This window comes from Dendropsophus ebraccatus, chromosome 8 (genome assembly GCF_027789765.1).
Source record: "Dendropsophus ebraccatus isolate aDenEbr1 chromosome 8, aDenEbr1.pat, whole genome shotgun sequence".
In the NCBI taxonomy this organism is placed as follows: Eukaryota; Metazoa; Chordata; class Amphibia; order Anura; family Hylidae; genus Dendropsophus; species Dendropsophus ebraccatus.
Genome location: NC_091461.1, coordinates 3765302 through 3792418, shown reverse-complemented (window position 1 = coordinate 3792418; position 27117 = coordinate 3765302). Strand labels below are relative to the sequence as shown.

Below are 27117 nucleotides of genomic sequence, written 5' to 3'. Positions count from 1 at the left end.
GTGACAGTGCGGTAGGGAGGAGGCTTCTCTCCTAGTGGTACAGGTGACAGTGCGGTAGGGGGGAGGCTTCTCTCCCAGTGTTACAGATGACGGTGCGGTAGGTAGGAGGCTTCTCTCCAAGTGTTACAGGTGACGATGCGGTAGGGAAGACGCTTTTCTCTTAGTGTTACAAGTGACAGTGCGGTAGGGAGGACGCTTCTCTCCTAGTGTTACAAGTGACAGTGCGGTAGGGAGTGCGGTAGGGAGGAGGCTTCTCTCCTAGTGTTACAAGTGACAGTGCGGTAGGGAGGACGCTTCTCTCCCAGTGGTACAGGTGACGATGCGGTAGTGAGGACGCTTCTCTCCTAGTGTTACAAGTGACAGTGCGGTAGGGAGGACGCTTCTCTCCTAGTGTTACAAGTGACAGTGCGGTAGGGAGATATCAAGATTTCATTCAGTATCAATCTCATTTCTCAATGCCATCTAGAAGGGGGCAAAGCCAGGACCTTTCCGCTCCCCCCTCGTGTATATGATGTGCACGGCCAGTGTAACCTCCTCTGTGTGGGGATAGTGTTGTCCTGGCACCGTACTTACTGTACTTACCACTAGAGGGCAGCATGCTGCTCAGGATACTGCTAGATTTGTAAAGCGACACCCACGGGTGCAGACTAATCTGGTATTTAGTTACCTGCCGTAAAGAGCAGAGAACCCCATGAGTAAGAGCGTAGTCTGTACCAGAAACATGTCGGGGGATTGATAAGTGTGCACTCTGTCCTGAATAAAAGAAGCTGCAAACCACGAAGCTGGACCTGATGTATTGTTCTTTGTATTGTTTGAAGCCTAAACCAAGGCCAGGCTGCGTGGGGAGAGCTACACCGAACCAGTGAGCACCACAGGCACCATCTATAAACCCTCATATACACAAGGTCATCAGTCACCCCGACAACCTGACGTCACTCATCACAAGCTGCTCCATCGTCACATATAGGTGACAGGTAGGTGACTGCAAACCCCCTCATAGACTACTAACCTGTGAGCAGGCGGGGGGGGGGGGGGGTCACTTCACCAGCCCCCATCTTGTTCATACATGGTAAGGAAACTTCAAGTGTTTCTTTTGTTTCAAAGGATTTTTATAACCCTGGCTGATTTTGTTACATTAACCCTTCAAAGTGGTGATGGCAACGTCACTGCTGCTATTGGGTCCCTGAGAGCCCCCTCCATGGTGCCCAACTACTTCACATTCTCCCCACAAGAACTTACTCGTCTCTGCTATTGTATGAGCTAGTACTGGGAAGAAAGCACTGGACTGAACAGGCTGGCACCATGCCGGGGGGGGGGTGCACGGGGTTAACAAAGTGCTATGTGCACAGGAAGGAGGAGGCTACAGCGAGGGGGAGATAGCACTCCAGCACTGTGGTCGTACACAGCAGAGCCCCTGGTACACAACCCGGGCCTTCTCACTCTGGCACATGGCACATGCTCACATGCTAAGCTCCACCCCCACTTCCTGTAATCTGTCTTGCTGTCTATGTTACTAGAGACATTTTTTCCCTAACAATAGGAAGTGAAAGAAGTGAGACACCCAGTGGCTTAGACTTCAGAGTTTTTTTCCCAGAAATCTTTTCTTGTAAGCGAAGCAACACAACAAATATGTTACAGATCACACGGAGGGAAGGTTATGAAATTACTGCGACCGTCTTCAGGTTTGTTTGTTAAAAAAAGGATCAGACTGGTGGACAGAATGCGAGTTCTTTTCAGAGAAGCCACACGTGATGAGTATACTTCTGCTCCGTTCATGACAGGCAAGAACATCCCTGCCTCACATTGTGGAACCCATCAGACTGAGCAGACTGTCTTGGAAGTTGGAGGACTTTTCCATAATGATTGTTCCTGTGTGGATTCTCTGATGATTTGCTAAAACCGATTTTCTGCTAAAACATTGACCACATTCCAGACATAAAAATGGCTTTTCCCCTGTGTGATTTCTGTGATGTTCCACGAGCTCCGACTTCTGAGCAAAACATTTCCCACATTCTGAACACGAGTATGGTTTTTCCCCTGTATGAGTTCTTTGATGCCTAACAAGACCTGATTTCTCGGCAAAACATTTCCCACACTCTGAACATGAATACGGCTTCTCCCCTGTGTGAACTTTCTGGTGTTTACTAAGACCCGACTTCTGTATGAAACGTTTGCCACATTCTGAACATTGATACGGCCTCTCCCCTGTATGAATTCTCTGATGTCGCTCAAGATGATCTTTGAACATAAAACACTTTCCACATTCTGAGCAGGAGAACAGCTTCTCCCCTGTGTGAATGATCTCATGCTTGAGCAGACTGGACTTCTTGGTAAAACATTTCCCACACTGTGAGCAGGAGTGTGGCTTCTCTCCTGTGTGAGTTCTTAGATGTTCATTGAGAACAGACTTCCTGGTGAAACACTTCTCACACTGCGAGCACGAGAAGAGTCTTTTCAGAGATGGATTTTTCTGTCCTTCAAGACTTTTTTTATGAATTCTTAGGTGGACAATGAGATTGGCATTGTGGGTAAAACACTGTCCGCATTCAGGACAAGGGAAGAGCGGATCCACCTTGTTGGAGGTTTCATGACTAAACTGATCGGATTCTCCGCTAAAACATTCTGCCGATTCAGATGAGAGACTTTGTGGGACAATAAGGTCTGAACGTTCCTCGAGATTGGAGAAATCCCACGACAGATCGGCAAAGTGAAGTCCAGGATAGAGGTTTTGTATTGTGGGATGTTCTATGAGAGAATACGTGGAGATGTCCATATACTGGGTCTCCGAGGCGCTCACGTAGTCATCGGCTGCAAAGATAAAGGTAGTTTCTTATTTACACCTGAGGCTCCTACTAGACGGGCCGACCATAAGTGTAAACGAGCGCCAATCTGCTGGCTGCGAGCGCCAGGATGTATGTGAACAGTGAAGACCTATGCTGCAACGTACAGCACCTGATGACCTCTAACCCCAGAAACATTAGGAGAAAATATAGAGACCAGCTCCAACACACTGACTGGGGAGTATGGTAGATATACTGTGCGCCATACCCGGCAACACCCTTACTTTTTATACTGGAAAACCAGAAACATGGCTGAGAGGCGGCAGCATAGGCTAGAGTCACCTGCTGCCAATACAAGGGAGAGGTCACATGACAACATTTCCGGCTGATTCTACAGGATATTGGCATCTCTAAAGTTTGTAAAATGACTAAATAGAAGCAATCTCGGAAATGTCTGAGGGGAGGTCTCTCTATTTACAGAGTAAAACTCACCGGGACAGATATCTGTAGGGATCTCCTCCTCCTTAAAGGGATGATGATCACTCACATATGGCTCTTCTCTCTTCACTTCTTCAGCTTTAATGTCTGTGAGATCTTTGCCCTAAATGTGGAGCAGTCACAGATCAGTCACTAAGAGATCCAAAAACCAGAAAGACTTACACCTCCGCCCCATCTACCTGCTCCTCCTGCAGCACAGTGTCATCTCCTCCTCCATCTCCCTGCTCCTCCTGCAGGACAGTGTCCTCTCCTCCTCCATCTCCCTGCTCCTCCTGTAGGACAGTGTCATCTCCTCCTCCATCTACCTGCTCCTCCTGCAGGACAGTGTCATCTCCCCCCTCCATCTACCTGCTCCTCCTGCAGGACAGTGTCATCTCCCCTCTATCTACCTGCTCCTCCTGTAGGACAGTGTCATCTCCTCCTCCATCTACCTGCTCCTCCTGCAGGACAGTGTCATCCCCCCCCTCCATCTCCCTGCTCCTCCTGCAGGACAGTGTCATCTCCTCCTCCATCTCCCTGCTCCTCCTGTAGGACAGTGTCATCTCCTCCTCCATCTACCTGCTCCTCCTGCAGGACAGTGTCATCTCCCCCCTCCATCTACCTGCTCCTCCTGCAGGACAGTGTCATCTCCCCTCTATCTACCTGCTCCTCCTGCAGGACAGTGTCATCTCCCCCTCCATCTACCTGCTTCTCCTGCAGGACAGTGTCATCTCCCCCTCCATCTCCCTGCTCCTCCTGCAGGACAGTGTCATCTCCCCCTCCATCTACCTGCTCCTCCTACAGGACAGTGTCATCTCCCCCTCCATCTCCCTGCTCCTCCTGCAGAACAGTGTCATCTCCCCCTCCATCTCCCTGCTCCTCCTGCAGGACAGGGTCATCTCCCCCTCCATCTACCTGCTCCTCCTGCAGGACAGTGTCATCTTCCCCTCCATCTACCTGCTCCTCCTGCAGGACAGTGTCATCTCCCCCTCCATCTACCTGCTCCTCCTGCAGGACAGTGTCATCTCCCCCTCCATCTACCTGCTCCTCCTGCAGGACAGTGTCATCTCCTCCTCCATCTACCTGCTCCTCCTGCAGGACAGTGTCATCTCCCCCTCCATCCCCCTGCTCCTCCTGCATGACAGTGTCATCTCCCCCTCCATCTACCGGCTCCTCCTGCAGGACAGTGTCATCTCCCCCTCCATCTCCCTGCTCCTCCTGCAGGACAGTGTCATCTCCCTGCTCCTCCTGCAGGACAGTGTCATCTCCCCCTCCATCTACCTGCTCCTCCTGCAGGACAGTGTCATCTCCCCCTCCATCTACCTGCTCCTCCTGCAGGACAGTGTCATCTCCCCCTCCATCTACCTGCTCCTCCTGCAGGACAGTGTCATCTCCCCCTCCATCTACCTGCTCCTCCTGCAGGACAGTGTCATCTCCTCCCGGACAGTCCTGGGGATCCAGAGGAGCGGGACATCTCTCTGGTGGATTCCTCTTACTGGATCCATCTGTAGGAGACACACACAGTGACTGAATACATTGTGTATATGTGATGAGCAGATAATGGGGGGTCTAGGGACCCCAATACTGCTCTCTCCTTTACCCTCAATGAGAGTCTCCTCTTACCCGGTGATGTGAGGGGCCGGTGGTCCTCCATCATGGCCTCCTGGTACAGATCCTTGTGTCCTTCTACATACTCCCACTCCTCCATGGAGAAATAGACGGCCACATCCTGACACCTTATAGGAACCTGACACACACAATGATCCAGTCATCATCCAGACCCATCATCCCTTGTGTTCCTGGATGATGTCCCAGCATTCCCAGCAGCATTGCTCACCTCTCCAGTCAGCAGCTCCATCATCTTGTGGGTGAGTTCTAGGATCTTCTGCTCATTGTTCCTCTCAGGTATCAGTGAGGGAGGTGGAGGCTCCGTGATGGGGCCCCGGGCCCTGCTCCATCCTCCTGACCTGCTGCTGCTGCTGGGGGCCACACACTCTCCACAGGTCTTCTTCACTACTGTGTAATCCTGAGGATGGAGAGACCCTGATAAATATCACTATATACAGAGCCCCCACCTCTCCGCCCATGTCCTGTATTATTACTAGAGAAGAGGGAGGTCATGTGACCCATCCCCCAGAATCCCTCACCTCTCCGCTCATGTCCTGTATTATTACTAGAGAGAAGAGGGAGGTCATGTGACCCATCCCCCAGAATTCCCCACCTCTCCGCCCATGTCCTGTATTATTACTAGAGAGAAGAGGGAGGTCATGTGACCCATCCCCCAGAATCCCTCACCTCTCCGCTCATGTCCTGTATTATTACTAGAGATAAAAGGGAGGTCATGTGACCCATCCCCCAGAATCCCTCACCTCTCCAGGTCATGTGACCCATCCCCCAGAATCCCTCACCTCTCCGCCCATGTCCTGTATTATTAGTAGAGAGAAGAGGGAGGTCATGTGACCCATCCCCCAGAATCCCTCACCTCTCCGCTCATGTCCTGTATTATTACTAGAGAGAAGAGGGAGGTCATGTGACCCATCCCCCAGAATCCCTCACCTCTCCGCTCATGTCCTGTATTATTACTAGAGAGAAGAGGGAGGTCATGTGACCCATCCCCCAGAATCCCTCACCTCTCCGCTCATGTCCTGTATTATTACTAGAGATAAGAGGGAGGTCATGTGACCCATCCCCCAGAATCCCTCACCTCTCCAGTCATGTCCTGTATTATTACTAGAGATAAGAGGGAGGTCATGTGACCCATCCCCCAGAATCCCTCACCTCTCCGCTCATGTCCTGTATTATTACTAGAGATAAGAGGGAGGTCATGTGACCCATCCCCCAGAATCCCTCACCTCTCCAGGTCATGTGACCCATCCCCCAGAATCCCTCACCTCTCCGCTCATGTCCTGTATTATTACTACAGAGAAGAGGGAGGTCATGTGACCCATCCCCCAGAATCCCTCACCTCTCCGCTCATCAGGGCCGCCATTAGGGCAGTACTAGCAGTACTGGTGTATGGGGCCCGGCCTATGGAGGGGCCCGTGCTGCCTCCCACACACTTAAGTTTGTGAAAAGCCTGGTTTACACAGAGTGCAGGAGGAGGGGACAGCTCCTGCTGATGCAAGGGGCCCCCTCTACTTAACTCAAACCATGGGGCCCCCCTCCTCCCTGAACTCTGTGGACCGGGCTGCAGAACTCCCCCTCCCCTACGGACCGGGCCCCCTCCTCAGCAGCTCCCTGGCTCTGACACAGTGACTTCCGGCCTGAGTGCTCTCCCAGGAGACAGGAAGATGCAGGGGCCCCCTCTCCTCTCTCCTGCCTCCCTCTCAGCTGTGACGTCTTTTCCCTCCTGTATACAGCTCTGCAGTCGGGTGCAGAGGGGGAGGGGCTGCAGACTGGGCTGGGAGCAGAGACTTCACTAGTGACCCCCCTGGAGCGTCCTGCATAGAAAGTAAGTGTGTGTGTGTGTGTGTGTGTGACCATATATCTGTGTAATCTGCATGTGTGTGCTTCTGTATCCATGTTTGTCTGTGTGCTGGTAGAGGTATATATGTAATCTGCATGTGTGCATCTGACACTATGTGTGCTGTCTGTATCTATGCTGTGTGTCTGTGTAGAGGTATATATGGGATCTGCATGTGTGTGTCTATCTATGCTGTGTGTCTGTGTAGAGGTATATATGGGATCTGCATGTGTGTGTCTGCATCTATGCTATGTGTCTGTGTAGAGGTATATATGGAATCTGCATGTCTGTGTATATGCATCTATATGTGTCTGTGTAGAGGTATATATGGAATCTGCATGTCTGTGTATATGCATCTATATGTGTCTGTGTAGAGGTATATATGGGATCTGCATGTGTGTGTCTGTATCTATGCTGTGTGTCTGTGTAGAGGTATATATGGGATCTACATGTGTGTGTCTGTATCTATGCTGTGTGTCTGTGTATACAGGTATATATGGAATCTGCATGTCTGTGTAGAGGTATATATGAGATCTGCATGTGTGTATCTGCATCTATGCTATGTGTCTGTGTATATAGGTATATATATATATATATATATATATATATGAGATCTGCATGTGTGTATCTGCATCTATGCTATGTGTCTGTGTATATAGGTATATATAGGATCTGCATGTGTGTGTCTGCATCTATGCTATGTGTCTGTGTAGAGGTATATATGGAATCTGCATGTCTGTGTATATGCATCTATATGTGTCTGTGTAGAGGTATATATGGGATCTGCATGTGTGTGTCTGTATCTATGCTATGTGTCTGTGTAGAGGTATATATGGGATCTGCATGTGTGTGTCTGTATCTATGCTATGTGTCTGTGTAGAGGTATATATGGGATCTGCATGTGTGTGTCTGTATCTATGCTGTGGGTCTGTGTAGAGGTATATATGGGATCTGCATGTGTGTGTCTGTATCTATGCTGTGTGTCTGTGTATATAGGTATATATATGGGATCTGCATGTGTGTGTCTGTATCTATGCTGTGGGTCTGTGTAGAGGTATATATGGGATCTGCATGTGTGTGTCTGTATCTATGCTGTGTGTCTGTGTAGAGGTATATATGGAATCTGCATGTGTTTGTATCCGTGTAGTTTCTCTATGTTGGCATATTTGTGTATCCTGTAATCTGCCTATCTGTGTGTGTATACATGTATTGGGGATCTATATATGTAATCTTCCTGGGTTTGTATCTATGTGATGTGTTTGAGCATACTTGTGTATAGGGCTGGGCGATTAATTCGCTCAGAATGTTAGAATCGTTTAGATTTTTTGTGAAAATCATAAATTCGATTTTCACAAAAAATCATTGAGGGCGGGACGGCGAGCGGCCGAGCAGCGAGAGAAGAGGGGCGGGTGGCCGAGCAGTCCAGAGATGGGCAGTGTGGGGCCGGCGGGCGCTGCCGTGAATGGGGTGGAGGCCATGGCAGGTGGATAAGGTCAGGAGATCCAAAGAGGAGAGAGACTGAGAGCAGGGCGCCCTCTGCCGCCTGACACCCCGCTGTCCCCGCACACTGACTGACTTCCCGCGCTTTTATTATAGCGGGGACGGGATTACTCATCTCTTCCTGCTCTGATAGAGGAGAATGGCCGCCAGAAGTGCTGGGGAAGTGTCACCACACCAGCTCACACGTGACTGGCCAGCTACTGCCAAACTACAGCTCCCAGCATGCCCTGACAGCCTGTGTATAACTATTACTGCCAGCCTGCCCTGACAGCCTGTGTATACTACTCCCAACATGCCCTGACAGCCTGTGTATAACTACTACTACCAGCATGCCCTGACAGCCTATGTATAACTACTACCTACAGCATGCCCTGACAGCCTATGTATAACTACTACCCCCAGCATGCCCTGACAGCCTATGTATAACTACTACCCCCAGCATGCCCTGACAGCCTATGTATAACTACTACCCCCAGCATGCCCTGACAGCCTGTGTATAACTACTCCCAGCATGCCCTGACAGCCTGTGTATAACTATTACTACCAGCATGCCCTGACAGCCTGTGTATAACTACTCCCAGCATGCCCTGACAGCCTGTGTATAACTACTCCCAGCATGCCCTGACAGCCTGTGTATAACTATTACTACCAGCATGCCCTGACAGCCTATGTATAACTACTACCCCCAGCATGCCCTGACAGCCTATGTATAACTACTACCCCCAGCATGCCCTGACAGCCTGTGTATAACTACTCCCAGCATGCCCTGACAGCCTGTGTATAACTATTACTACCAGCATGCCCTGACAGCCTGTGTATAACTACTCCCAGCATGCCCTGACAGCCTGTGTATAACTACTCCCAGCATGCCCTGACAGCCTGTGTATAACTACTCCCAGCATGCCCTGACAGCCTGTGTATAACTATTACTACCAGCATGCCCTGACAGCCTGTGTATAACTACTCCCAGCATGCCCTGACAGCCTATGTATAACTACTACCCCCAGCATGCCCTGACAGCCTATGTATAACTACTACCCCCAGCATGCCCTGACAGCCTGTGTATAACTACTACCCCCAGCATGCCCTGACAGCCTATGTATAACTACTACCCCCAGCATGCCCTGACAGCCTGTGTATAACTACTCCCAACATGCCCTGACAGCCTGTGTATAATACTCCAAAAATGCCCTGACAGCCTATGTATAACTACTACCCCCAGCATGCCCTGACAGCCTGTGCATAACTACTACCCCCAGCATGCCCTGACAGCCTTTGTATAACTATTACTACCAGCATGCCCTGACAGCCTGTGTATAACTACTCCCAGCATGCCCTGACAGCCTATGTATAACTACTACCCCCAGCATGCCCTGACAGCCTATGTATAACTACTACCCCCAGCATGCCCTGACAGCCTGTGTATAACTACTCCCAACATGCCCTGACAGCCTGTGTATAATACTCCAAAAATGCCCTGACAGCCTATGTATAACTACTACCCCCAGCATGCCCTGACAGCCTGTGCATAACTACTACCCCCAGCATGCCCTGACAGCCTGTGTATACTACCCCCAGCATGCCCTGACAGCCTGTGTATACTACCCCCAGCATGCCCTGACAGCCTGTGTATACTACCCCCAGCATACCCTGACAGCCTGTGTATACTACCCCCAGCATGCCCTGACAGCCTGTGTATACTACCCCCAGCATACCCTGACAGCCTGTGTATACTACCCCCAGCATGCCCTGACAGCCTGTGTATAACTATTACTGCCAGCATGCCCTGACAGCCTGTGTATACTACCCCCAGCATACCCTGACAGCCTGTGTATACTACCCCCAGCATGCCCTGACAGCCTGTGTATACTACCCCCAGCATACCCTGACAGCCTGTGTATAATACCCCCAGCATGCCCTGACAGCCTGTGTATACTACCCCCAGCATGCCCTGACAGCCTGTGTATACTACCCCCAGCATGCCCTGACAGCCTGTGTATACTACCCCCAGCATGCCCTGACAGCCTGTGTATAACTATTACTGCCAGCATGCCCTGACAGCCTGTGTATACTACCCCCAGCATACCCTGACAGCCTGTGTATACTACCCCCAGCATGCCCTGACAGCCTGTGTATACTACCCCCAGCATACCCTGACAGCCTGTGTATAACTACTCCCAACATGCCCTGACAGCCTGTGTATAATACCCCCAGCATGCCCTGACAGGCTGTGTATACTACCCCCAGCATGCCCTGACAGCCTGTGTATACTACCCCCAGCATGCCCTGACAGCCTGTGTATTCTACCCCCAGCATGCCCTGACAGCCTGTGTATACTACCCCCAGCATGCCCTGACAGCCTGTGTATAACTATTACTGCCAGCATGCCCTGACAGCCTGTGTATAACTACTCCCAACATGCCCTGACAGCCTGTGTATAATACCCCCAGCATGCCCTGACAGGCTGTGTATACTACCCCCAGCATGCCCTGACAGCCTGTGTATACTACCCCCAGCATGCCCTGACAGCCTGTGTATTCTACCCCCAGCATGCCCTGACAGGCTGTGTATAATACCCCCAGCATGCCCTGACAGCCTGTGTATAATACCCCCAGCATGCCCTGACAGCCTGTGTATAATACCCCCAGCATGCCCTGACAGCCTGTGTATACTACCCCCAGCATACCCTGACAGCCTGTGTATACTACCCCCAACATGCCCTGACAGCCTGTGTATACTACCCCCAGCATGCCCTGACAGCCTGTGTATAATACCCCCCCAGCATGCCCTGACAGCCTGTGTATAATACCCCCAGCATGCCCTGACAGCCTGTGTATAATACCCCCAGCATGCCCTGACAGCCTGTGTATAATACCCCCAGCATGCCCTGACAGCCTGTGTATAATACCCCCAGCATGCCCTGACAGCCTGTGTATACTACCCCCAGCATGCCCTGACAGCCTGTGTATAATACCCCCCCAGCATGCCCTGACAGCCTGTGTATAATACCCCCAGCATACCCTGACAGCCTGTGTATACTACCCCCAGCATACCCTGACAGCCTGTGTATACTACCCCCAGCATGCCCTGACAGCCTGTGTATACTACCCCCAGCATGCCCTGACAGCCTGTGTATACTACCCCCAGCATGCCCTGACAGCCTGTGTATACTACCCCCAGCATGCCCTGACAGCCTGTGTATACTACCCCCAGCATGCCCTGACAGCCTGTGTATAATACCCCCAGCATGCCCTGACAGCCTGTGTATAACTACTACCCCCAGCATGCCCTGACAGCCTGTGTATACTACCCCCAGCATGCCCTGACAGCCTGTGTATACTACCCCCAGCATGCCCTGACAGCCTGTGTATACTACCCCCAGCATACCCTGACAGCCTGTCAGTTACCCCCAGTTCCCCTAGGTCACCCCCAGTCTTCCCCAGTCACAGGGGGATCGAGAATCGTCCAAATTAAAAATAAAATTGAGATTTTATTTTTTGGCCATATCGCCCCGCCCTACTTGTGTATATCTGCCTATTTGTACAGTATGGGTTTGCACATCTATTATATATTTATGTCGTGTGTATTTCTGTGTGGTAGTACAATATATGTCCTGTGTGTAGTGTGTGGGTATGTAGCACATGTATATACATTGATGGATTATACTATAATATGGGTGGTATAGGGGGCAATCCAGGACTCTCAGGGGGCCCATAGCTGCTCACATATTGTGTTGCAGCCCCCACTCTACATGCCCCAGATTCCCAGACAGTCGCTGTATTCCAGTGGCAGGTGACTTCACACGTACAGTATTTCAGCAGATTTCATGCTGCAACTTCCGCAGCAAAATCCGCTGCAATACTGTCATTTCCTATGAATCTACATTCTTGCAGCAGACTTTTCATTCCCTGTGACAATGTAGACGCTGCCACTTAATCCACCAGCTGCCGGGCTAATATGTCACCTGGCTGCGCTCCCATCTGCTTCTCTGGGTCCTTGGCCTCCTGCTCAGCCACTGTGCGATGTCCCGCCGCAGCCACTGATTGGACGTCAGGGAGCCAGGAGCCAGAGAAGCAGGCAGGAGTGCGGCAGTGGTGGGTTAAGTGAGCAGGGGCTACATTTCCGCAGCGAATTATCTAAAGCCATAGGAATAACACTACAGAGCATCACAGCTGTGGAACTCACAGTGTGAAATCCCCTGTGATACTGTATATATGAAGTTTGTATAAGTGTAGGATGCTGGAAAAGTGCAAAGCCTAAGATTTTTGTCTGGCAGATTCTGCGGAGACGAGGCCGATAGAAAGAGAGAAGGAAAGTGAACGACTCCAAACGAAGAAGACGTCACCTGTGAGTCACTGGATGTAGCTACACTGTAGTGACTATATGGGTCTAATGTTGGTCTTTATATTGTGTTTTGTATAATAAGCAGTATGATAGTGCTATCCAGTCATTTGGGTGTGGGAATTTGTGGTCATGGTGTTGCTGTAGGATTTTCTGGTCATTTTATTCAGTATTGATATATGGCAGCATTATTCAGTCAATTGGGGTGATCGTATATGAATATATGATGTGTCAGTATTATTTGTGGAAAAATGACATTTTCAGCCATTCTTGCATAAACCAATAGTTATTTTTAAGGCTGAAAACATGGCCTAACTGACTTGTAATTTAGCACATATTATGGTCTTTAAATAGCCAAACGTATGTCCTGAGTTTACGTTTTTTTGGATTATTGCATTTGGTAATGTGGGGGCCCAGACAAGTTGGCAGTATGGGGCCCTGGAATTCCTGATGGCGGCCCTGCCGCTCATGTCCTGTATTATTACTAGAGAGAAGAGGGAGGTCATGTGACCCATCCCCCAGAATCCCTCACCTCTCCAGTCAGCAGGTAGATGATCTCCAGGGTGAGGCTCAGGATCTTCTCAGTGATGCTGTTCTCATGCTTGTCCATACTTCATGGATCATTGGGGGAGAGGACTCTGGACCATTAGGTTCTGTAATGTTCTTTTGTGTTGATAAGAGACATAAAAGTGAGACCTTGTGTGGCAGTATAGTGTGTACACTCTATAAAGTCTCCTGTACCTCCCTCATACCCAGGATACACTGTAAGATCTCTATACAGCTGGGCGATCGGAGAAAATCGGGGAGGGGGTGGGGAAGGTGATCGGGGGCTGTCAGAGACTACAGGTGTACAGATGGGGGATTGTGGGGGTGATCGGGAGATGTCAGATACTACAGGCGTACAGATGGGGGATTGTGGGGGTGATCGGGAGATGTCAGAGACTACAGGCGTACAGATGGGGGATTGTGGGGGTGATCGGGAGATGTCAGAGACTACAGGTGTACAGATGGGGGATTGTGGGGGTGATCGGGAGATGTCAGAGACTACAGGCGTACAGATGGGGGATTGTGGGGGTGATTGGGAGATGTCAGAGACTACAGGCGTACAGATGGGGGATTGTGGGGGTGATCGGGGATATCAGAGACTACAGGCGTACAGATGGGGGATTGTGGGGGTGATCGGGGGATCGCAGATACTGCAGGTGTACAGATGGGGGATTGTGGGGGTGATCGGGGATATCAGAGACTACAGGCGTACAGATGGGGGATTGTGGGGGTGATCGGGGGATCGCAGATACTGCAGGTGTACAGATGGGGGATTGTGGGGGTGATCGGGGATATCAGAGACTACAGGCGTACAGATGGGGGATTGTGGGGGTGATCGGGAGATGTCAGAGACTACAGGCGTACAGATGGGGGATTGTGGGGGTGATCGGGGGCTGTCAGACTACAGGCGTACAGATGGGGGATTGTGGGGGTGATCGGGGATATCAGAGACTACAGGCGTACAGATGGGGGATTGTGGGGGTGATCGGGGGATCGCAGATACTGCAGGTGTACAGATGGGGGATTGTGGGGGTGATCGGGGATATCAGAGACTACAGGCGTACAGATGGGGGATTGTGGGGGTGATCGGGAGATGTCAGAGACTACAGGCGTACAGATGGGGGATTGTGGGGGTGATCGGGAGATGTCAGAGACTACAGGCGTACAGATGGGGGATTGTGGGGGTGATCGGGAGATGTCAGAGACTACAGGTGTACAGATGGGGGATTGTGGGGGGTGATCGGGAGATGTCAGAGACTACAGGTGTACAGATGGGGGATTGTGGGGGTGATTGGGAGATGTCAGAGACTACAGGCGTACAGATGGGGGATTGTGGGGGTGATCGGGGATATCAGAGACTACAGGCGTACAGATGGGGGATTGTGGGGGTGATCGGGGGATCGCAGATACTGCAGGTGTACAGATGGGGGATTGTGGGGGTGATCGGGGATATCAGAGACTACAGGCGTACAGATGGGGGATTGTGGGGGTGATCGGGGGATCGCAGATACTGCAGGTGTACAGATGGGGGATTGTGGGGGTGATCGGGGATATCAGAGACTACAGGCGTACAGATGGGGGCTTGTGGGGGTGATCGGGAGATGTCAGAGACTACAGGCGTACAGATGGGGGATTGTGGGGGTGATCGGGGGCTGTCAGACTACAGGCGTACAGATGGGGGATTGTGGGGGTGATCGGGGATATCAGAGACTACAGGCGTACAGATGGGGGATTGTGGGGGTGATCGGGGGATCGCAGATACTGCAGGTGTACAGATGGGGGATTGTGGGGGTGATCGGGGATATCAGAGACTACAGGCGTACAGATGGGGGATTGTGGGGGTGATCGGGAGATGTCAGAGACTACAGGCGTACAGATGGGGGATTGTGGGGGTGATCGGGGATATCAGAGACTACAGGCGTACAGATGGGGGATTGTGGGGGTGATCGGGGGATGTCAGAGACTACAGGCGTACAGATGGGGGATTGTGGGGGTGATCGGGGGGATGTCAGAGACTACAGGCGTACAGATGGGGGATTGTGGGGGTGATCGAAGGATGTCAGACTACAGGCGTACAGATGGGGGATTGTGGGGGTGATCGGGGGATGTCAGACTACAGGCGTACAGATGGGGGATTGTGGGGGTGATCGGGGGCTGTCAGACTACAGGCGTACAGATGGGGATTGTGGGGGTGATCGGGGGATCGCAGATACTGCAGGTGTACAGATGGGGGATTGTGGGGGTGATCGGGGATATCAGAGACTACAGGCGTACAGATGGGGGATTGTGGGGGTGATCGGGGGATCGCAGATACTGCAGGTGTACAGATGGGGGATTGTGGGGGTGATCGGGGATATCAGAGACTACAGGCGTACAGATGGGGGATTGTGGGGGTGATCGGGAGATGTCAGAGACTACAGGCGTACAGATGGGGGGATTGTGGGGGTGATCGGGAGATGTCAGAGACTACAGGCGTACAGATGGGGGATTGTGGGGGTGATCGGGAGATGTCAGAGACTACAGGTGTACAGATGGGGGATTGTGGGGGTGATCGGGAGATGTCAGAGACTACAGGTGTACAGATGGGGGATTGTGGGGGTGATTGGGAGATGTCAGAGACTACAGGCGTACAGATGGGGGATTGTGGGGGTGATCGGGGATATCAGAGACTACAGGCGTACAGATGGGGGATTGTGGGGGTGATCGGGGGATCGCAGATACTGCAGGTGTACAGATGGGGGATTGTGGGGGTGATCGGGGATATCAGAGACTACAGGCGTACAGATGGGGGATTGTGGGGGTGATCGGGGGATCGCAGATACTGCAGGTGTACAGATGGGGGATTGTGGGGGTGATCGGGGATATCAGAGACTACAGGCGTACAGATGGGGGATTGTGGGGGTGATCGGGAGATGTCAGAGACTACAGGCGTACAGATGGGGGATTGTGGGGGTGATCGGGGGCTGTCAGACTACAGGCGTACAGATGGGGGATTGTGGGGGTGATCGGGGATATCAGAGACTACAGGCGTACAGATGGGGGATTGTGGGGGTGATCGGGGGATCGCAGATACTGCAGGTGTACAGATGGGGGATTGTGGGGGTGATCGGGGATATCAGAGACTACAGGCGTACAGATGGGGGATTGTGGGGGTGATCGGGAGATGTCAGAGACTACAGGCGTACAGATGGGGGATTGTGGGGGTGATCGGGGATATCAGAGACTACAGGCGTACAGATGGGGGATTGTGGGGGTGATCGGGGGATGTCAGAGACTACAGGCGTACAGATGGGGGATTGTGGGGGTGATCGGGGGATGTCAGAGACTACAGGCGTACAGATGGGGGATTGTGGGGGTGATCGAAGGATGTCAGACTACAGGCGTACAGATGGGGGATTGTGGGGGTGATCGGGGGATGTCAGACTACAGGCGTACAGATGGGGGATTGTGGGGGTGATCGGGGGATGTCAGACTACAGGCGTACAGATGGGGGATTGTGGGGGTGATCGGGGATATCAGAGACTACAGGCGTACAGATGGGGGATTGTGGGGGTGATCGGGGGATCGCAGATACTGCAGGTGTACAGATGGGGGATTGTGGGGGTGATTGGGGAAATCAGAGACTACAGGTGTACAGATGGGGGATTGTTGGGGTGATCGGGGGATGTCAGACTACAGATGTACAGATGGGGGATTGTTGGGGTGATCAGGGGCTGTCAGACAACAGGCTTAAAGATTAGGGTGATCGGGGGCTGTCAGATACTACAGGCGTACAGATGGGGGATTGTGGGGGTGATCAGGGGATGTCAGAGACTACAGGCGTAAAGATGGGGGATTGTGGGGGTGATCGGGGATATCAGATACTACAGGTGTACAGATGGGGGATTGTGGGGGTGATCGGGGATATCAGATACTACAGGCGTACAGATGGGATTGTGGGGGTGATCGGTGGATTCAGAGACTACAGGCGTACAGATGGGGGATTGTGGGGGTGATCGGGGATATCAGATACTACAGGCGTACAGATGGGATTGTGGGGGTGATCGGGGATATCAGATACTACAGGCGTACAGATGGGATTGTGGGGGTGATCGGTGGATGTCAGAGACTACAGGTATAAAGATGGGGGATTGTGGGGGTGATCGGGGGCTGTCAGAGACTACAGGCGTACAGATGGGGGATTGTAGGGGTGATCGGGGCTGTCAGACTACAGGCGTACAGATGGGGGATTGTGGAGGTGATCGAAGGATGTCAGACTACAGGCGTACAGATGGGGGGTTGTGGGGGTGATCGGGGGCTGTCAGAGACTACAGGCGTACAGATGGGGGATTGTGGGGGTGATAGGGGGCTGTCAGAGACTACAGGCGTACAGATGGGGGATTGTGGGGGTGATCGGGGGATGTCAGACTACAGGCGTACAGATGGGGGATTGTGGGGGTGATCGGGGGATGTCAGACTACAGACGTACAGATGGAGGATTGTGGGGGTGATCGGGGGCTGTCAGATACTACAGGCGTACAGATGGGGGATTGTGGGGGTGATCGGAGGTATCAGAGACTACAGGCGTACAGATGGGGGATTGTGGGGGTGATCGGGGGCTGTCAGAGACTACAGGCGTACAGATGGGGGATTGTGGGGGTGATCGGGGGCTGTCAGATACTACAGGCGTACAGATGGGGGATTGTGGGGGTGATCGGGGGCTGTCAGACTACAGGCGTACAGATGGGGGATTGTGGGGGTGATCGGGGGCTGTCAGATACTACAGGCGTACAGATGGGGGATTGTGGGGGTGATCGGGGGCTGTCAGACTACAGGCGTACAGATGGGGGATTGTGGGGGTGATCGGGGATATCAGAGACTACAGGAGTACAGATGGGGGTGATCGGGGATATCAGATACTACAGGCGTACAGATGGGGGATTGTGGGGGTGAGCGGGAGATGTCAGAGACTACAGGCGTACAGATGTGGGATTGTGGGGGTGATCGGGAGATGTCAGAGACTACAGGCGTACAGATGGGGGATTGTGGGGGTGATCGGGGGATCACAGATACTGCAGGTGTACAGATGGGGGATTGTGGGGGTGATCGGGGGATGTCAGAGACTACAGGCGTACAGATAGGGGATTGTGGGGGTGATAGGGGGATGTCAGAGACTACAGTCGTCCTGATGGGGGATTGTGAGGGTGATAGGGGATATCAGAGACTACAGGCGTACAGATGGGGGATTGTGGGGGTGATCGGGAGATGTCAGAGACTACAGGCGTACAGATAGGGGATTGTGGGGGTGATCGGGGGATCACAGATACTGCAGGTGTACAGATAGGGGATTGTGGGGGTGATAGGGGGATGTCAGAGACTACAGTCGTCCTGATGGGGGATTGTGAGGGTGATAGGGGATATCAGAGACTACAGGCGTACAGATGGGGGATTGTGGGGGTGATCGGGGATATCAGATACTACAGGCGTACAGATGGGGGATTGTGGGGGTGATCGGGGGCTGTCAGAGACTATAGGCGTACAGATGGGGGATTGTGGGGGTGATCGGGGATATCAGATACTACAGGGGTACAGATGGGGGATTGTGGGGGTGATCGGGGGCTGTCAGACTACAGACGTACAGATGGGGGATTGTGGGGGTGATCGGGGGATGTCAGATACTACAGGCGTACAGATGGGGGATTGTGGGGGTGATAGGGGGATGTCAGAGACTACAGTCGTCCTGATGGGGGATTGTGAGGGTGATAGGGGATATCAGAGACTACAGGCGTACAGATGGGGGATTGTGAGGGTGATCGGGGATATCAGATACTACAGGCGTACAGATGGGGGATTGTGGGGGTGATCGGGGATATCAGATACTACAGGCGTACAGATGGGGGATTGTGGGGGTGATCGGGGGCTGTCAGAGACTATAGGCGTACAGATGGGGGATTGTGGGGGTGATCGGGGATATCAGATACTACAGGGGTACAGATGGGGGATTGTGGGGGTGATCGGGGGCTGTCAGACTACAGACGTACAGATGGGGGATTGTGGGGGTGATCGGGGGATGTCAGATACTACAGGCGTACAGATGGGGGATTGTGGGGGTGATCGGGGGCTGTTAGACTACAGGCGTACAGATGGGGGATTGTGGGGGTGATCGGGGGATGTCAGAGACTACAGTCGTACTGATGGGGGATTGTGGGGGTGATAGGGGATATCAAAGACTACAGGCGTACAGATGGGGGATTGTTGGGGTGATCAGGGGCTGTCAGACAACAGGCTTAAAGATTAGGGTGATCGGGGGCTGTCAGATACTACAGGCGTACAGATGGGGGATTGTGGGGGTGATCGGGGATATCAGTGACTACAGGCGTACAGATGGGGGATTGTGGGGGTGATCGGGAGATGTCAGAGACTACAGGCGTACAGATGGGGGATTGTGGGGGTGATCAAGAGATGTCAGAGACTACAGGCGTACAGATGGGGGATTGTGGGGGTGATCGGGGATATCAGATACTACAGGCGTACAGATAGGATTGTGGGGGTGATCGGGGATATCAGATACTACAGGCGTACAGATGGGATTGTGGGGGTGATCGGTGGATGTCAGTGACTACAGGCGTACAGATGGGGGATTGTGGGGGTGATCGGGAGATGTCAGAGACTACAGGCGTACAGATGGGGATTGTGTGGGTAATCGGGGGCTGTCAGTGACTACAGGCGTACAGATGGGGGATTGTGGGGGTGATCGGTGGATGTCAGTGACTACAGGCGTACAGATGGGGGATTGTGGGGGTGATCGGGAGATGTCAGAGACTACAGGCGTACAGATGGGGATTGTGGGGGTAATCGGGGGCTGTCAGTGACTACAGGCGTACAGATGGGGGATTGTGGGGGTGATCGGGGGATGTCAGAGACTACAGGCGTACAGATGGGGGATTGTGGGGGTGATCGGGGATATCAGAGACTACAGGCGTACAGATGGGGGTGATCGGGGATATCAGATACTACAGGCGTACAGATGGGGGATTGTGGGGGTGATCGGGGGATGTCAGACTACAGGCGTACAGATGGGGGATTGTGGGGGTGATTGGGGGCTGTCAGTGACTACAGGCGTACAGATGGGGGATTGTGGGGGTGATTGGGGGCTGTCAGTGACTACAGGCGCACAGATGGGGGATTGTACCTGGTAACATTCTCCTCACCATTGCAGCAGGAATAACATCTCCTGGAGTGACCCCAGCTCAGTCACTTCCCCTTCTAGAGACACTATTGATGATGTCATCATGACCATGTGATCAGTCACATGGATAGGAGGAGTCAGGCAGTGAGCTTCATTTTCCTTGGATTTTAATCTCTGTATAGCAGAGCCGTGTGTGTAATCTCTGTATAGCAGAGCCGTGTGTAATCTGTGTATAGCAGAGCTGTGTGTGTAATCTGTGTATAGCAGAGCCGTGTGTGTAATCTCTGTATAGCAGAGCCGTGTGTGTAATCTGTATATAGCAGAGCTGTGTGTGTAATCTCTGTATAGCAGAGCCGTGTGTGTAATCTGTGTATAGCAGAGCTGTGTGTGTAATCTCTGTATAGCAGAGCCGTGTGTGTAATCTCTGTATAGCAGAGCCGTGTGTGTAATCTCTGTATAGCAGAGCCGTGTGTGTAATCTCTGTATAGCAGAGCCGTGTGTGTAATCTCTGTATAGCAGAGCCGTGTGTGTAATCTGTGTATAGCAGAGCCGTGTGTGTAATCTCTGTATAGCAGAGCCGTGTGTGTAATCTGTGTATAGCAGAGCCGTGTGTGTAATCTGTGTATAGCAGAGCCGTGTGTGTAATCTGTGTATAGCAGAGCCGTGTGTGTAATCTCTGTATAGCAGAGCCGTGTGTGTAATCTCTGTATAGCAGAGCCGTGTGTGTAATCTCTGTATAGCAGAGCTGTGTGTGTAATCTGTGTATAGCAGAGCTGTGTGTGTAATCTGTGTATAGCAGAGCCGTGTGTGTAATCTCTGTATAGCAGAGCCGTGTGTGTAATCTCTGTATAGCAGAGCTGTGTGTGTAATCTGTGTATAGCAGAGCTGTGTGTGTAATCTCTGTATAGCAGAGCCGTGTGTGTAATCTGTGTATAGCAGAGCCGTGTGTGTAATCTCTGTATAGCAGAGCCGTGTGTGTAATCTGTATATAGCAGAGCCGTGTGTGTAATCTGTGTATAGCAGAGCCGTGTGTGTAATCTCTGTATAGCAGAGCTGTGTGCGTAATCTGTGTATAGCAGAGCTGTGTGTGTAATCTCTGTATAGCAGAGCTGTGTGTGTAATCTCTGTATAGCAGAGCTGTGTGTGTAATCTGTGTATAGCAGAGCTGTGTGTGTAATCTCTGTATAGCAGAGCTGTGTGTAAGTGACTCCGATCCCGTCTTCTGGGCTTTGTTTGTACCATTATTATCAGGAGACCCGGGTCAGATTCAGCCCTCTGCACTGTAGTTAAAATACTGAAATACCTATGGAAAATTTCCACTCCAACCGCTACTCCTGACTATTATAGCCAACAGTGAGTGACATCACCAGCGCCACTCCTCACTATTACAGTGAATGACATCACCAGTGTAACTCCTCCCTGCTATTATAGTGACATCACCGGTGTAACTCCTCCCTGCTATTATAGTGACATCACCAGTGTAACTCCTCCCAGCTTTTATAGTGACATCACCACTGTAACTCCTCCCTATTATAGTGACATCACCAGTGTAACTCCTCCCTATTATAGTGACATCACCACTGTAACTCCTCCCTATTATAGTGACATTACCGGTGTAGCTCCTCCCTGCTATTATAGTGACATCACCAGTGTAACTCCTCCCTGCTATTATAGTGACATCACCAGTGTAACTCCTCCCTGCTATTATAGTGACATCACCAGTGTAACTCCTCCCTGCTATTATAGTGACATCACCAGTGTAACTCCTCCCTATTATAGTGACATCACCAGTATAACTCCTCCCTGCTATTATAGTGACATCACCAGTGTAACTCCTCCCTGCTATTATAGTGACATCACCAGTGTAACTCCTCCCTATTATAGTGACATCACCAGTGTAACTCCTCCCTGCTATTATAGTGACATCACCAGTGTAACTCCTCCCTGCTATTATAGTGACATCACCAGTTTAACTCCTCCCTGCTATTATAGTGACATCACCAGTGTAACTCCTCCCTGCTATTATAGTGACATCACCAGTATAACTCCTCCCTGCTATTATAGTGACATCACCAGTGTAACTCCTCCCTGCTATTATAGTGACATCACCAGTGTAACTCCTCCCTGCTATTATAGTGAGTGACATCACCGGTGTAACTCCTCCCTGCTATTATAGTGACATCACCAGTGTATCTCCTCCCTGCTATTATTGTGACATCACCGGTGTAACTCCTCCCTGCTATTATAGTGACATCACCAGTGTAACTCCTCCCTGCTATTATAGTGACATCACCGGTGTAACTCCTCCCTGCTATTATAGTGACATCACCAGTGTAACTCCTCCCTGCTATTATTGTGACATCACCGGTGTAACTCCTCCCTGCTATTATTGTGACATCACCGGTGTAACTCCTCCCTATTATAGTGACATCACCAGTGTAACTCCTTCCTGCTATTATAGTGACATCACCGGTGTAGCTCCTCCCTGCTATTATAGTGACATCACCAGTGTAACTCCTCCCTGCTATTATAGTGACATCACCAGTGTAACTCCTCCCTGCTATTAGTGACATCACCAGTGTAACTCCTCCCTGCTATTATAGTGACATCACCAGTGTAACTCCTCCCTGCTATTATAGTGACATCACCAGTGTAACTCCTCCCTGCTATTATAGTGACATCAACAGTGTAACTCCTCCCTGCTATTATAGTGACATCACCAGTGTAACTCCTCCCTGCTATTATAGTGACATCACCAGTGTAACTCCTCCCTGCTATTATAGTGACATCACCAGTGTAACTCCTCCCTGCTATTATAGTGACATCACCGGTATAACTCCTCCCTGCTATTATAGTGACATCACCAGTGTAACTCCTCCCTGCTATTATTGTGACATCACCGGTGTAACTCCTCCCTGCTATTATAGTGACATCACCAGAGTAACTCCTCCCTATTATTGTGACATCACTAGTGTAACTCCTCCCTATTATAGTTACATCACCGGTGTAGCTCCTCCCTGCTATTATAGTGACATCACCAGTGTAACTCCTCCCTATTATAGTGACATCACCAGTGTAACTCCTCCCTGCTATTATAGTGACATCACCAATGTAACTCCTCCCTGCTATTATAGTGAGTGACATCACCGGTGTAACTCCTCCCTGCTATTATAGTGACATCACAGGTGTAGCTCCTCCCTGCTATTATAGTGACATCACCAGTGTAACTCCTCCCTATTATAGTGACATCACCAGTGTAACTCCTCCCTGCTATTATAGTGACATCACCGGTGTAACTCCTCCCTGCTATTATAGTGACATCACCAGTGTAACTCCTCCCTGCTATTATAGTGATATCACCAGTGTAACTCCTCCCTATTATAGTGACATCACCGGTGTAACTCCTCCCTGCTATTATAGTGACATCACCAGTGTAACTCCTCCCTGCTATTATAGTGACATCACCGGTGTAACTCCTCCCTGCTATTGTAGTGACATCACCAGTGTAACTCCTCCCTGCTATTATAGTGACATCACCAGTGTAACTCCTCCCTATTATAGTGACATCACCAGTGTAACTCCTCCCTGCTATTATAGTGACATCACCAGTGTAACTCCTCCCTATTATAGTGACATCACCAGTGTAACTCCTCCCTGCTATTATCTCCATTGCTGAGAACGAGCGCCATGGATCACTCTATAGAGACATCATTTCTACCACACGCTGATTTTTCAGGTTCATGCTGTTGTCTTGTCATTTTTGTGAGCACTGCTGCTGTTCCTTGGTTGAACTCAATGGACGTGCGTCTTATTTTCCCATCATACTATGTAACTATGTAGAGTACATAACTTACCAGGATGACCATCTCCAGCGGCCGACCCTCTTCTCTGATGGACTTATGCAGGGACAGCTCCAACCTTCATCGGAGCCGCTGGGAAATAACGGCCGATCATCTGTCCATCTGTGAAAGAAAACCAACCGCTACAGCGCCCCCTGTACTCTATGTAATGAATAGTAATTGCTCCATCTGAAGGTCCCTTAGTCAGCAGATCGCCCCCCAGAGCCGGGGAACGATCACATCACTAACCCTGGATGTACAGCGCTCTGGTGCTGGTGACGTCTATGAAATGTATCACTGGATAATCGTCACATCGTCATCCCTCACCACCTGTGACCCGTCGGCTGATCAGGTCCCCGCACGCTGGTTACTGCTTATTGTAGAGAATACTCATTACCGCAATCCCTCCATCTACATTCCCATGGTCCCCCTGGCGGTTATCGGGTCATCCTGACGATTCTTCCTCCCCACCTGCCAAGGACTCAGCACAGTATTGTCCACATAACAATGTCTCTCACATCTCACTATATACCACATTCTCCCAGCACAGGCGGTGATAGCCACAAACACCATAGTAATAACCACTCTACACCCCATATAACGGCTTCCCGGGTGTAAGGGAGCGTACCAGTCACCGTACCAACATATTCACAACACCCACCTCCGTCCGCCATGTTTTATTTCCTGCTTCATGGAATCGACCTAAAGCACCGAACCATTCTGCTTTTTATTATGTAATAAGGTCGGCGCCATCAGGGAATGACTAAAAGTCTCAAAATTAATATTCATAAGAAGGTCTGCTTCTCCGTGTGACATCTCTGGTGTCTAACAAGATAGGATTTTTGGGGAAAACATTTCCTGCATTCTGAACACATAAATGGCCGATCGCCGTTGTGAATTTTCTGATGTTCAACAAGAGCCGACTTCTGAGTAAAAGATTTCCCACATTCCAAACACGAGAACGGCTTCTCCCCTGTGTGAATCCTCAGATGTTGGACAAGATTCGACTTCTTGGCAAAACATTTCCCACAATCTGGACAGGGATATGGCTTCTCCCCTAAGTGTCCTCTTTTATGTTTAAAGAGAAATGATTTCCGAGTAAAACATTTCCCACATTCTGTACATTGAAATGGCCTCTCCCCGCTGTGGCTCCTTTGATGGTCTATAAGACCTGATTTATGGGTAAAGCGTTTCCCGCATTCTGAACGTGAAAATGGCTTGGCCCCTGTGTGAATTTTTTGATGTTCAATAAGTCCTGACTTTTGGGTAAAGCATTTCCCGCATGTTGGGCAGGGATATGGCTTCTCCCCTGTGTGAATTCTATAATGTTTAACAAGATCTGATTTGTTGGCAAAACATCTCCCGCAATCAGAACATAGAAATGGCTTCTCTCCTGTGTGAATTCGCCAGTGTTTAACTAGATTTGACTTTTTAGTAAAACATTTCCCACAATGTGAACATGGAAATGGCTTCTCCCCCGTGTGAGTTCTCTGATGTTCGATGAGAAGGGAATTCTTAGTGAAACACTTTCCACACTGTGAGCAGGAAAAGAGCTTTCTGGCAGATGTGCTGCTCAATCCATCCAGGGTCCCTTCATGAATACTCAGGTGAAACATAAGATTTGCCTGCTGGGTGAAACACTTACCGCATTCAGGACAAAAGAATGACTTTCCCACAGCACTCGTTCTTTTGTGACTACGATCAAACTCCTCAGCTAAACATTCTCCGGATTCAGCAGACAGATCTGCACGCTGTGGAGCGGTCCTTGATTTATCGCGTCGTCCCTCATCATGAGAGACATCGAATGATAGATCAGATGAGCGCAGCTCTGAAGAGGTATTTTGGGCCATAGGATTCTCCCTTGGATTATCTTGCATGAATTCTCTGTGACCTCTCTCTGAGGTGAGCGAATCTGCTGCAAACAAAGAGGAAGGATTCTTATATATCCTGACCTATAGGAATGTACCATATATATACATATATATATATATATATATATATATCCTGAGACCATAGGAATGTTATATATAGAAGACATAGTATATGGGAGGAGCGTATGGTATATGGGAGGAATGTATGGTATATAGGAGGAATGTATGGTATATAGGAGAAGTGTATGGTATATAGGAGAAGTGTATGGTATATGGGAGGAATGTATGGTATATAGGAGGAATGTATGGTATATAGGAGAAGTGTATGGTATATAGGAGAAGTGTATGGTATATGGGAGGTGGCCATTTTATGAAAGCGTCTGCAGTTCTTCCCACTCACCAGGACGGATCTCTATGGGAATCTCCGCTTCCTTACACTCATCACCCGTAACAAACAGCTCTTCATCTGCATCTTCATCATCTTCTATAACTTTAACCTTGATATCCAGCAAATCTTCTTCCTACCAATGATATAGAATAACAGCAGAGCAGAAACACTACAGTATGAGGTAACACGCCGGATACTTTGTGAATGTCCGACCCTGCTCCTTACTGGCACTAATGCCCTGGCGGCCTGCTCCCTACTGGCACTGATCCCCTGGCGGCCTGCTCCCTACTGGCACTGATCCCCTGGCGGCCTGCTCCCTACTGGCACTAATCCCCTGGCGGCCTGCTCCCTACTGGCACTGATCCCCTGGCGGCCTGCTCCCTACTGGCACTAATCCCCTGGCGGCCTGCTCCCTACTGGCACTGATCACCTGGCGGCCTGCTCCCTACTGGCACTGATTCCCTGGCGGCCTGCTCCCTACTGGCACTAATCACCTGGCGGCCTGCTCCCTACTGGCACTGATCACCTGGCGGCCTGCTCCCTACTGGCACTGATCACCTGGCGGCCTGCTCCCTACTGGCACTGATCACCTGGCGGCCTGCTCCCTACTGGCACTGATCACCTGGCGGCCTGCTCCCTACTGGCACTGATCCCCTGGCGGCCTGCTCCCTACTGGCACTGATCCCCTGGCGGCCTGCTCCCTACTGGAACTGATCCCCTGGCGGCCTGCTCCCTACTGGCACT

General features: G+C 50.9%; 1 protein-coding gene across 1 annotated transcript; it reads right to left on the bottom strand.

Moving 5' to 3' along the window:
• Nucleotides 1–1585: 1585 nt before the first annotated feature.
• Nucleotides 1586–25991, bottom strand: LOC138799088 (zinc finger protein 665-like). The gene is made up of 7 exons (XM_069979854.1): nt 24903–25991; nt 13094–13174; nt 5095–5283; nt 4881–5004; nt 4665–4762; nt 3273–3381; nt 1586–2808 (listed from the first exon to the last, which is right to left on the bottom strand). Exons 1-7 carry the CDS (start codon nt 25989–25991, stop codon nt 1799–1801), a joined length of 2700 nt encoding a protein of 899 aa, XP_069835955.1. The 3' UTR covers nt 1586–1798.
• Nucleotides 25992–27117: the final 1126 nt, after the last annotated feature.

What these genes read in the sequence shown, in the direction of transcription:
- LOC138799088 (XM_069979854.1), bottom strand. Translation starts at nt 25,991, where the DNA reads ATGCAAGATAATCCAAGGGAGAATCCTATGGCCCAAAATACCTCTTCA. An exon ending in CGGAGAAGCAGACCTTCTTA is followed by an intron (nt 13,175 to 24,902) that starts TGAATATTAATT and finishes AATGATCCATGA; the next exon opens with AGTATGGACAAGCATGAGAA. An exon ending in TCTACCTGCTGACTGGAGAG is followed by an intron (nt 5,284 to 13,093) that starts GTGAGGGATTCT and finishes CTCCATCCTCAG; the next exon opens with GATTACACAGTAGTGAAGAA.